At 35.0% G+C, this 13,863-nt stretch overlaps 1 protein-coding gene across 3 annotated transcripts in view; it reads right to left on the bottom strand.

The window, feature by feature from the left end:
* The window catches only part of LOC148949960 (uncharacterized), an 82,844-nt gene that overhangs the window by 36,306 nt on the left and 32,675 nt on the right, over positions 1 to 13,863 (bottom strand). For all 3 annotated transcript variants that reach the window (XM_089092030.1, XM_089092031.1, XM_089092032.1), the window contains exon 8: positions 9,113 to 9,247. In XM_089092030.1, coding sequence (XP_088948156.1) covers positions 9,113 to 9,247 — 135 coding nt within the window. The remainder of the gene's footprint in view (positions 1 to 9,112; positions 9,248 to 13,863) is intronic.

The raw sequence follows: 13,863 nt of genomic DNA, 5'->3' as shown, positions 1-13,863 counted from the left end.
CCATCTCAATAGAAAAAGTTTCGATCTTACAGTATACAGACGTTTTCAGGAGTGATTTTTTCTAGTGGGGGGGGGGGGGGTCGGGGGAGGGTATTACTTGGGATGATCTTTCCACGGAGGATGTTTTCATGGGGAAAGGGGAATTTCTATGAAGGGGGCGCCGGATTTCCAAGCATTATTTAAAAAACGATCAGAAATTAAATATAAAAAAGGTTTTTTTTCAACTGAAAGTAAGAAGCAACATTAAAAATTAAAACGAACAGAAATAATACATATATAATTGGGTTCGCCCCCTAGTCAATACCTCGCTCTTTACGCTAAATTTTTTTTTAGTACTTTCAAAAGAGCTATCTATTCTAATTAAACGGCCTTTGTGATTCAACGGTCACTCTTTAAGAATTGGAACAAAATTCGAACTTCAGCGTAAAGAGTGAGTTATTGACTAGGGGGCAACCCCCCCCATATACGTAATAATTTCTGTTCGTTTTAAGTTTCAATGTCTCTCCTTACTTTCAGTTGAAAAAAACTTCAAGTTTTTTATTTAATTTTTAGGAAGAGCGAAACTATGCAATGAACTATGACCTGAAATTAATATGATTAATATATATTAATATTATTTTATTTTTTTTACTGGTTCCTCTAATAACCAAGTCTCATTGTTTTTTTAGAACTTCTAAATCTTTCAATTTATTTTTCTCACAAGGTCCACCATCACGATTGTAGCGATCGCTGCAGCCTAGTAAAGAACGAAGTTCAGACATTAAAGTTCGAACATTCATACCTTTCTCAATAACATACACTATGTGTAAACAATGAGCGAATTGACTAACTTACAGCCCTTGTCCTGAGGACGGTGGGGAGGTTGACATCCCCAAACACATAATTAATGGATCTTTCAACAATGCTGAACGAAATAGCTCTCTTAAAAATTTCGATCGGATGTGTTTTTGTAAATGATAGGTTTGGGGGGGGGGCTGATTGCCCTCCACTCGCTTTTGACTCTTAAAAAGACACTAAAACTAAAGGACACTTTTTAGTTTTTCGACAACTAGACCCCAGCACCGCGCCGGCGGATTGACCGAACGCCGCCGACAAGAGGCCCGGTCGACCGCCGCCGAAGTGTCGCAAGGCCGTCGCCAACAGAGGCGGCGGCGTTCGGTCGACTTTAAATTAATTTTGCGGCAAGACTTTATTTTATTAACAGCAATGTCGGAGCTTTTTCTTCTCGTGTGGTTTAGTGATTTGATTCTCCTGAATAGCAATCAAGTAGGGCCTGTACTATCCCGATATTTTTGGGTACTTTTCCGAAAATCTATGCGTCACCCCGAAAAAAAAATGGTTCCCCGAATCCCCGAAAATCACGCAATCACGGTGCCGCCCCTAGCGATTTATCACAAGTGACTTTCCCTGCCAAATATTACTTTGCATACCATAATTCTTCACTGCTCTCTTGTTCGTTAATTTTTGTCTCTTTTGTTATTTTGCATAAAAACCAGACAGATACAATATGCAATTCCAAATATTGCAATATACACAGTTCTTCATAAATTGACAAAAAAAAGTATCGTCTTTATGAAATGATTTTAAATCATTTCGAATGCAGTTTCCCTGTCGCTATTTCTTACATCATTCGTAGTCAAGAATTTTATTTTCAAGTTGAATAGAATTATAGAACGCATTCACTACTATACAGCTTCAGCCTTCAGTTGGATTTTGAAATTGACAGCCGACAGATTGTTTCTACAGCTGAATTGCAAGTTTGTAGAATTTTGTATTTCTTTTGCTGTTTTTAGATGAGATTTTCTTAATTTTTAATACTCAACTTTTGAACGCCTGATAGAAAATATAATGTTCTTTCTGAAACATTTTACCCCCCCCCCTCCCAAAAATCTTCTGTTGAGACAAAATTTAGCTATAGACTAAGCTCTGTACAAGGTTGGGGAATTAAACATTGAAACAGAAATTACCCAAAAATATGATTCATAAATAAATTGTAAATTATTGCCTATAGGGGGGTGGGATAGGAGGCTATCATTTTAAAATGATAATACCTCATTTTTTTTATTGAAAGCAGGGATGCCAAAAAGATAATTATTTTTTTCATTTAAAGTGGAAACAGAAGAAAATGATATCAAATTCCCTGGGAAATAATTGAAATATTTTGATAGACCCAGCGCCCCCCTTTGGGTCTTGTTCATTGTCTTGGGTATTTTGAGATTTCTCATAGGGTACTGGCCTAATTTGGCTTTTGTGTGTGCTCCCTTTTAATTAGATTCTTTAGATCTTATTAAATGCCATATTGAATCTATGAATCAGTTTTTCAATAATTTGAGGTATATCTGAATAATTTCGAACTTTTTGATATCTTCTATTTAGCCCTTTACTTATACTCTCATTTTTTTTTTTTCAAGGAACACTAAGCTTTTTAGCGTTATTTTGAGTGTTTGTGTGAAAGAAAGAATAATCTAGTTAATTATTACGTAAGTTACTTTTTTAAAGTAAAGCTGAGACGGTATCCTATCAAGGTGGTATCCAGAGGGGGGGATAGGGAGGTATTACATTTAAATGATAATATCTCGAATTCTTTTTTTTTGAAAGCAGGGATGCCAAAAAGTTTAATTTTTTTAATTTAAAGCAGAGACGACATCCTATCAAGATGGTATCCAGAGGGGGAGGGGGGGGGGGTAGTAAGCTATCATATTTAAATGATAATACCTCGATTTTTTTTCGAAAGCAGGGATGCCAATAAGTTAATTATTTTTTTTTATATAAAGCAGAGACGGTATCCTACCAAGATGGTATCCAGAGGGGGGGGGGATAGGGAGTTATTATATTTAAGTGATAGTACCTTGATTTTTTTTTATTGAAAGCAGGGATGCCAAAAAGTTGAAAAGTTGACAAAAATTGACAAGATTTTCGTTAGTTATACTTGATACAGCAATTGTATAGTTTTATCGTCCAAAGGGAAAGTGACATATGCGTCCAACACGTTTTTTTTTCTTATTGATGAAACGGATTTACTTTATAAAACATTCATTCATAAGTACCAGGCAGATTCACACTAAAACGAATTGGTGTGATGAAAGTGATATCAACATCCCCATCTAACGTTGCGCTCGAGTGACAATGGTGCCCTTGGTCCAGTGCCCAAGTTAAATTAAAAGGCCAGGTCATAATAAAAGCTTTCAATTTGGGAGGTTCAAGGAGGAGTCTTAGACAGTCTTATGACCTCAGGGTACTAGATGTTGCAACGTTCTTACGTATCTACAGTGGTTTAAAAAATTCGGTCACCCCACAAAAGATTACCAAAAATATGCACAAATATAACAAAGGTAACATTTCGAATATTATAACACTTATTCTAAAGCTTTCAAGAAAATCAAAAAAGGCTAAGTACCCCTAACTACGCTTGAAAGCTATTTTAAAAAGAAACTCTTTGGATATACCCGTGTACATGACTGTAGCAGAAAATTTCAGCGTAGGTAGGAATCAAGGAGGAGTTTTTGAGTATTTTGACCACAGATGACTTGTTGGCGACTTATTGACCACAGGTGATCTTCCTGGAGCTACTTCAGTCTGCATATTATTTCATTTAATTACATTTAAAACGGGTGAGCTTTTCATTTTTTACCTAAGAAGATGGCTGGTACTTCATTTTTCTTCATGCCGAATAAACCATTAAGTGTTTTTTGTTTCACTATAATTGAAGTGTTCTCATGTGAAGTGTTCATCATGTATTTTTCAATTTGATAAATTTACTCCTTTTAGATGCAGTTATAATTTGACTGATATTAGGTACTTATGAGTTTATAATTTGGAATGAATCCCCAAAAAAAAAAATGAATAATATCCAAAAGAGCAGCCAAAAACAATAAAAAAGCAGCAGTTCAGCCTTAGCCTACATGACATATATTCTATAAAGAAGCAAAAAAAAAAAAAAACACTTTAAAATGCTTTTTTTAAAATTGTTATTAAAAACCAGTTTTTAATACAAGAAGGCTTTTTATGAGTCCAAAAGAGCAAAAAAAAAAAAAAAAAAAAAACGATCAATATCAAATTCACCCATTTCAAATGTTTTTAAAGGTGACAAAACAGATATAGGCAAAGGGCAAAATGAAAAAATTAAGCTTCTAAGTTCAAAGTTATATTCAAAGTTTTTACCCAGATAACTGACGAAATTTGTGATACAGTATTTGAAGTTTTGTATGCAGTAATGCGCAATGAAAAAAAAACTACTAATTTTGATAATTATTTATGTTAAGAATACATAGCTAGTAGATACTTCAACTACTTGTACTATATAAGGGTTCTGAAACGCCACAGCCATTTCGTTTCTATCAGATTTCTACTTCTCTTGATGAATAACGAAGAAGACCAGTTTCCAGCCAGCGACTTGTGAATTTTTGAACTCGTGAATAGACTCGAATCTGTTGTAAATATAAGCTGTGAATTGAGAAAGACTGATGAAAACACTAATGTTTGCGGTCTATATTGATCGCGCCGCCGCGCTGTTTTGGCCCCGCCGCCGCCGGTCTTCCATCATCAGCGTGGCGCCGGGGTCTATCGACAACCAATCTAATGAGCTCCATACGATCCAAAGTTTATATGACAACCTGTTCCACAAAAACCTTATATGCTCCGAAGTATAACTTACAACCCTTGCCCATGGGCTATGGGGGATTGTATTCACCCTAAAGACACTGTTATATGATTTTTGGACTACTGGTAACTAAATGGCTATCTCACAATTTCAATTGAATGTGTTTCTGGAAAAGAGAATGTCAGGGGGGGGGGCTAGTTACTCTCCATCGTGTGCTACTCTTAAAGGGGAACTAGAACTGCACATTTCTAGTTAAACCACCATCCTCTAGAGTTCCATGATCACTCCTTCCTGAAAACCTTAGATGCCCTAGGAGCATAACTTACGACCCTTACCCTCAGACTCTGGGGGATTCTGTCAACCCCAAAGGCCTTATTATATGATCTTGTGACTATTTTTGAACGAATGGCTATCTCAAAATTTCTATCGGATGTATTGGGAAAAATACGACGCGGGTGGGTGTGGGGGGGGCTGCCCTTCGATAACTTTGACTCTTAAAAAGGACAATAGAACATCTGATTTCCAGTCCAATCAGCCCCCTCCGGAGTTTGTACGTCCATCCTTTCCATAAAAACCTTATATGTCCTCGGGGCATAAGTTACAACCTTTTGGCTGAGGGCTGCGGGGGGGGGGGTTGTCATCTTTCAATATATAATTTTCAGACTTTTCAACTACGCTGAACAAAATGGCTATCTCAAAATTTTATTGGATGTGTCTTAGGAATTGATGGGCGTGGGGGGTGGGCTTGTTGCCCTCCAATTACTTCTGACTATTCAAAAGGGTACTAGCCCTTTCAATTTTCAATCGAATGTGCCTTTTTCGAAGTTTCTACGACAACAAATAGTCATCTAAAAATTTCTATCAGATGTATGTCGGGAAAATACGAAGTGTGTGTGTGTGTGTGTGGGGGGGGGTATCTGCGATCCGACCATTTGAATCTTAAAAAGGCCACTAAAACTTCTGATTACCAATCCGAAGAGCCCCATCCGAAGTGTATACGACAACCCTTTCTATAAAAACCTTATTATGTTATATGCCCTTAGGGCATAACTTACAACCCTTGTCCTGAAGGTTGTGGGGGGTTGTCATCCTCAAAGACATCATTTCCGGACCTTTTAACTACGCTGAACAAAATGGCTATCTCAAAATTTAACTGGATGAAATGATGGAGAAATGATGGGCGTGGGAGGGGGGTTGGTTGCCCTCCAATCACTTTCAATTATTAAAAAGGATACCAGCCCTTTCAATTTCCAATCAAAAGGGCTCTTTTCGAAGTTTCTACGACAACCCATTTCGATACGAAGTGCCCTGTCTATAAACAAAAAACAAACTAATAATAATAATACATCGCTCTTTACTTAGACTCTAGGTATGAATATATAATAAGTCGGAAGTAATAGGCGTGACTTTCTTTCTTGTGTCCATGCTTCTGAATTGTCATCACCTATACTCCTCATTGTCTAATATTTGTCCCCAAGAATTGACCTTATTCGTACTTAGCTATGCTTCTAAGCATAGCTAATTAGTAATTATACTTATATTACTTAGCAATTCATACTTAGTATATTGTAATAGTAAATTAGCAAATATTGCAATCAATAATTGTAAATAAGTAAAATAAAGAAATAAGTAAAATAAAAATAAATAAGTTAAAAAAAGAAGTAGTTAATAAATATTGTGCGTAGCTATACTCCTTACTTTGAATACTCCTCCCAGTTGTTTCTCTCCCCCCAAAACTTGACCTTGTTCGTATTTAGCTATACTTCATAGTATAGCTAAGTAGTAATTGTACTTATTGTAAATCAGTATTTAGTAATTATTATTGTAGTTAGTAATTCGTAATTGTACTAGTAAATTAGGAAACATTCTAATCAGTAACTGTAAATAAGTAAAAAGGTAAAAAGTATTAAGCAAACATTGCACTTTGCAGTTAGTAATAGTACTTAGCTATACTTCTCACCGTCGTTTCAAACACCCTAAGTGCACAAAAAAGGAAAAAGAATCTACGAATGGGGTTATAAACCACTGGATATCTGGAAACTTTTGTAAAAATATACTCTGCAATATGAGAAATGAAGGTTTACAACGTGGGAGTTCGTATGAACCCCCATGAGGTTTACATAATAGCATGGAACATGGTGAATCTGCAACATGGGGTTTGTACAAAAGTGATTTCCTTGGTTGTATATCCCTCACCTGATACGCATCCAGTATGAAGTTTACAGCTGCCCACCTTCGCATCTCCTAACTTTTTTTTATTATGTCAATATTCTTAGAAATATGCGTGTTACTTTTTTATAACGGTGAATTTAACCCTTCCCACCAAAATGATATAAAGCACCGAAGATAAAATAAGGATAACACCCCAGCGAGCAAATATAAAAAAGAGATCTTATTTAAGCTACCATAGTTCGTAAACCACATATAGCATTTAGGTCAAAAATCAGAATCAAATGAACTGAAGAAGAATCAGAAATTCCAAGTTCTTAATATGAACTTGTTCCTAGAAGTTCCTACTTCTATATTCCCACTTAATCTACTCCGATAATTCTGGTTCACACAAAGCGTGGAGTGCATAGTATACATTATCGAACCACTAGTGCCCCAAGTTAGATGTTCTGGTGGATTTACAAATAGTTAATGAGCAAAACCTTCAACTATGAGTCTTAAAACAACTCCAGAAAATAATATTTGGTCCCAAAATTGGTCCCGGTTATTTCCACCCGGAATACCTTCAGTGAACCTTCAAACTTTTGAAAATTCTCGACATTTTTTTCCTTTCGCGATTGAATCAAAATCAATGAGAATAACCGGTACTTGTATGAAATACCCCCTACCTAAAATTCTTCAAATGTGTTTTTCTGAAGCTCAATTCTAATGAAATATAACTGTAATGGGATCAATTTTCAAAAACATCAAAATCTTCCAATTAAAGTTACCCAAGTAAGATAACATCACCCAAAATATGAACCCGAAAATCCCAGTAACCTACAGATTGAGCAAGTCTCAAGCGTTCAGATTAAAATAGTGAAATAAATTTATTCAATTCAAAAATACATTTTAAGAATATTTCCCACAGAAAATGTAATAAATAAATCCGACTCCGCGTCACCAAAGTATGCAATAAATATCAGTCTGACCAAATCTTATATGACAGACGACTAACAATGTAATTCAAATCTTAAGAGCTTAAACTTCCAAGCTATCAAGAGATGGTAGAATTTATTATACAAAATAAATAGTCACTCGAGATACAAAATATTTTTATATAATCTAATTGCATTGTTCTGAAAACTAAGTTTAGAACTATGTATCTCAATGTAACTAAATCGTATTGTCCTTTAACAACTTTCACAGAAATAAATTACAAGTCTTCTGGAAACTAAGTGACACCTCGTTAGCAAAAAATTACAATGTAAAACTTTGTTTTGTTCGGAAAAATTCCAAAGTGATATCTTAAAAGTTATAAATCGTAATTAAACTCAAGTAGCCCATTGGTATATCTCTATCCAATAGAAATATAGGACATACAGTTGAACCAATAGAATCAGTGTAATGTACTTTTTAGTAACGCCTGAACGTAACCTCTGGCGAAATTGGAGAGAGTAGATAGTTAGGACTTACCGATTTTTGCGAGAGTCTTGCGACAGTCCTTTAGAGTCGATTGTCAGTCTATTATGTGTTTATTATGAATTTTATGTGAATCTAGAAAAAGTCTTATTGAACGTTATTTGTATTCCCACATTCAACAACTTATCTTAGTGTCTTTTACTGCAAAGTGTTTTTGATATTCCCGTCAAACTCTGTACCGATTATGTGAGTAAAAATAAATACATTACTTTCTTATTTTAACCTCTTTATGTTAGTATTTCTCAAGATAGTTAGTCCTTGTGGCTCCACTCTCTCTCAAGGGAACCTAATCCTTTCCATCTGATTTCGGCTCAGTATTGACATTATTAAACACTCCCCATTTGAACCGCTAATCTAAGCTCCCCACAAATGAAATTCTGCCTCTACTCAGGTATGCTACTCACAAACTGTCAACTAAGAGTTGAACTGAAAATCCCCATTGAAATAATTAATTGAAAAATCCTATACAAGGAATCAACTGAAAACAAGAACAAAACTTTTTTTATTGAAACCCCCCCCCATTAGATAACTAAGTATTTGGGCTATATATTTGCACCTTTTGGGGGGTGGGGGTGTGTAAAGTATAAGGAGTCTGCATGCCTAATGTGTTAGGTAAAATGATTCTGCATATTATATAGTAAGAATTGTTTTTTAACTTCACATTGTCCAAATACTTTACACCCACCGTCCCACCCGTAATGTGCAAATACATAGCCAAAAATATAAGTTTTCTATTTAATCTGTCCTTTCTCTTTGTCTTGTCTCACGCTAAGCTAAACGATAAGCTAAAAGAAACTAAATAAAAACGGTTCTGCAATGCGTAAATGAATGAACAACTTGAGGGGTAGGGGGTATTTCATACAAGTACCGAATAACCCTTACCTCGGTTCCAGGGAAAGAGCAGGTGACTGGAATAAACCTTGCGGATGATCGTCTGTTCCAAATCGAAAATTATGTCGCATTTCAGGGGTGAATGGGGTTGTGTCAAAAACATTTTCCCTGCTTCCAATTTTCCGCCTAGAACATAAATACGATATAAAACCTAAGAGTTTCTATCAAGAGATACAGGAGCGTTTGTAAATAGGTCCCTTTTTAACTGCTCCCGTTTCTATTTATTATAAGTATATTTATTATAAGTTATAAAGTCATCATTATCCTATTCACATTATACGCATCATGCACATTATTAATATTTTATTTCTCAAGTTCAGGTGCTAAATACACCAATTTTCTTTAAAATGAGCCATTAAATAGCTCTCTGTGATGTTCCAGTACCCCGAGGAAAAATGCGGTCGTTGCAGAATATCATGCTTCCAGCTACTTTTCTAGTTTTTTAAGCCAATCGATTATCATCGTTATTCAAGCCAAGGAGCTGTAGGTTTCCTATAAAGGGGTTTCGGACAAGGCAATTCCAATAGTGTACTTTGTATTTCGATTTGACTCTATTTTTAGGAGTCACGAGCTATTGTATTTCTTAGTATGGGACGTGATCACCTCTCACTAGGTTGCTAGCAACCGCTGCAACCTGGATTACATTGAACTACACAGATCCTTTACAGAAAAACTTTTTAAAAGACGCTTTTATTATATTAACTTTTAGTTACTATATGCCTTGGTTTGTTATTTACTAGGTTTCACAAATCTTATTAGCCATGATACTACTGATGTCCACATTTACTTTGAACTATATAGACTCTTTATACAACACTTTGTATATAATGGTTTATTTCAATGCTTCGGTTACTACGCGCTAGAGTTCTTTCTTTACAATAATTTGACGAAAATCTACTAGCTTTAAATGTAAAAACCACGAAAATTACAAACAGAACTTCAGAACTTTTTCTTATTTGGAATATTACGAGACGAACTTCAGAGAATCAGACAACTATCTAAGTTCAATATGTGCCATGCTTTGTTCTTTACTAGGTTTCAGCCACTTCTACAGCCATGATACGGATGAAAGTTACATAATCCACATTTATCCGGGTTGCAGCGGTAGCTAACAACCTAGTAAGAGACTATAACTAGACCGATCGCTTATATAACAAGCCAAGAGACTGTAAGTTTCTTTTATAAGGTTTCCAGACAAGGTGGTTCTGTTGGTGCACTTTCTATTTACATCTGACACTATTTTTAGGAGTTATGGACTATTGTATTTCTTAGTATGGGACGTAATCGCCTCTCCCTCTCCAGGCATCCAGTATGCAGTGAAAACGTCCAGCCTAGTCAGCAATACACATTATAAACTACTGCTTTCTTTCCAAACAACACTACTATTTATTAATCAAAATATCAATATTTAAATTTGTGTTTATTTTATATCATCTTTTCAAAAGATAATTTTGTTGTATCATCATGCATTTAGGATCTACTTTAATATTTCAGTTACTTTCTTTATTACTTAAAGAGTTCATTCTTTATTATTTAATATTTCAATTACTATTGGCCAGAGTTCGTCCTTTACTATAACATTTAAATATACAGATCCGTTATATAAAACTATGTCGACATTCATCCCTGATGGTAGCCACCTAGCCAAGGCTCTCACCAAATAACTTTATTATTGTATTTTCATCTGCCGAAACTCTAATATTTATATCGCTATAGATGACATCTTGTCTATCGCAATCAAGTCTTCTTGACACTTCTTCTAAACAATCACTTAGTTCTTTGGACGAACCCTCAACTTTTAGTGTATTAATTTATCGTATAATCATGGAATTCGATGCTTCCTTATATACATACAAAAAATAGTTTTTATAAAAAAAAAATCATTTTATTTTAAAAATTGTTTTTTTTAAATACAAAAGGTTCCAAATACAGCAATTTCATTTAAAATAGCCCATTAAACAACTCTCTATTATGTTCCAGTGCCCCACTAGCTACCGAGAGAAAAAAGGGAAAGTAAAAAATAAATCTACTGTCGATGCGAAATATTGTGGCTACACCAACTTTTGTAGTTTTTCAAGCCAAGGGACTGTACGTTTCCTTTATAGGGGTTTCGGACAAGGTGGGTTTAAAAGTATGCTTTTTGTTTCGATGTGAAACTATTTTAATAAGTTATTAGATGTTTTAGTTCTTAGTATGGGACGTGATCGTCTCTTACTAGGTTGCTAGCTGCCGCTGCAACCCGGATTCCTAGCTAACGCTGCAACCCGGATTTTATTTACTATATGTCTCGGTTTGTCCATTACCAGGTTGAGCTATCCCAACAACTATCATACCAATGAAACTTACATAAGTATCAAATGATACATAAGTATCATTTATAAATAACAATACCGATTCCGAGTTAAAAACAAAATTCTATTCTTATCTTCGTATGCAAGATGATGTTTGTAACATTTTTTACTCAAGCGTTACACGAAAATGAAGTTTTTCGTAAAAAAGTATTTATTTTAAAAAATATTTTTCTAATTACAAAAAGCACCATATATAGCAATTTCTTTTAAAATGAGCCACTAAAAAGCTCTCTACGATGTTCCAATGCCCCGCAGGTTGCGGAGAAAAAAGAATGGAAAAATATGCATTCGATAAAGGATATCGTGGTTGCAGCCATTTTTCTTGTTTTTCAAGCCAATAAATTTTCCTTGTTGTTCAAGCCAAGGGACGGTAAGTTTCCTATATAGAGGTTCCGGACAAGGTGGTTCTAATAGTGTACTTCTTGTTTTGATCTGAGACTATTTTTAGGTGTTATGAGCTATTGTATTTCTTAGTATGGGACGTGATCGTCTCTTACTATCAGGGTTGCAGCAGTAGCTAGCAATCCTGATAGTTCCTTACGGAAAAAATAGTTACCGTTCCTGAATCATTGTCAGATTTTCTCATTATGAATTTTCTCATTAGGCAGTTCTTTTTTCAAAACATGTTTTTCAACTTTTAGTTACTGTGGGCTATGCTTCACCTCTTACTAGGTTGCAGTAACTGCTGCGACCAGGATTTGCATTATTTCTTACTATAATCATCATTATTTTGGATACTGTTTCCATGCCCTTTGCTTTAGCAGTTTAGATTCATGCATCATCTTATGCAATTTTACATAATCAGGGATATGTCTGTTTTGGTTTGGATTAGTAAAAGACGAACCACAGAAAATCCGGCAGCGATGTCAGCCGAACCGAATATGATACCATATAATCGAGAAGTAACTTTTCAAAAAATGTTTGTGTTTTATCATCTTGTCAAAAGATAAGCGTTTTGTGTAATAATGCAAACGATGATTTATTTTAAAGTTTTAGCTGCTAAGGGCTAGAGTTCGTTCTTACTATAATTTGATCTGACTATTTTTCTAGGAGTTAGGGGTTTTTATATTTCTTAACATTGGACGTGATCGTCTCTTACTAGGTTGCTAGCTACCGCTGCAACCCGGATATATCTACAACCATTATACCGTTGACTTTTTTTACAATCCCCATTCATAATGAAATATATCGATCCTTTACGTAAATTCTATCAAAATCCCCAGTTTTCTTTACGTTATAAACTTTTATTTTTAATGTGAACGGAAAAAAAAATAGTTACCATTCCTGAATCACTGTCAGATGGCAATTTTTTCTCATTAGGCAGTTTGTTTTCAAAAACATGCTTTTCAACTATGGTTACTATGGGCAATGGGTTGCCTATTACCAGGTTGCAGCAATTGCTGCAACACAGACTATCCGCTCGAGTTCGTTCTTTACTATAAAACGAAAAAAAAATATATTTTCGACACAGGTTATTGTGATTGCAGCCACTTTCCTTGTTTTCCAAGAAAATTTATTTTCCTTGTTGTTAAAGCTAAGGGACTGTAAGCTGTCTTTTCCTGTCATAATGTACACATGTCACATCAACATGGATATGACGATTATGTGTAGTCAGAAGAATCCTTATTTTTAATATTTCGGTTAGTAAAGACAAGAATTTGTTCTTTATTAAATATCCTTTATATTACCCTGATTACAAACAATTACAATTTGGAATAGTAAGAGACGAAGCTCAAAGAATCGGGCAGCTAACTAAGTCTAATGTATGCAATGATTTCTTCTTCTAATGTAATAAATATGGTTACAACCTACGATTATGATGTTATTCATAAATCTTGCACATGAAAATGCAGTCTTTTTGTAAATATATTTTATCTTAAACAATTTTTTTTATTACAAAAGGCCTTAGATGTGGCAATTTTCTTTAAAATAAGTTATTAAACAACTCTCTATAATGTTCCAGTGCTAGGCTAGCTGCGCAGAAAAAAACAAAAAAAAAGCTTTCGATGCAGAATACCGTGGTTGCAACCCCTTTTCTTGTTTTCAAACCAATAAATTTTCCTTGTTGTTCAAGGCAAGGGACGGTAAATTTCCCATTTAGAGGTTTTCGGACAAGGCGATTCCAATTGTGTACTTATTGTTTTGATTTGACTCTATTTTAGGAGTTATGGGCTATTTTAGTTTTTAATATGGACGGGATCGTCTCTTACTAGGTTGCTAGCTACCACTGCAACCCTGAACACCTATATGAGTCACCTATCTAGTCATTAGTGTTCTCTGTGAAAATAATGAAGAATCAGTAACTGGTGTGAAACACGGATATGTTCAAATCCCGAGCAACACCACAAAATTCCCAAAAAGGAGGGGGAAGGGAGAGGAGTGCTACCAGAA

This window comes from Artemia sp. Qi Xiang Cuo, chromosome 7 (genome assembly GCF_049724085.1).
Source record: "Artemia sp. Qi Xiang Cuo chromosome 7, ASM4972408v1, whole genome shotgun sequence".
Lineage (NCBI taxonomy): Eukaryota > Metazoa > Arthropoda > Branchiopoda > Anostraca > Artemiidae > Artemia > Artemia sp. Qi Xiang Cuo.
The sequence above is the reverse complement of the archived record's forward strand: the minus strand, read 5'-3'. Positions and strand labels throughout refer to the sequence as shown.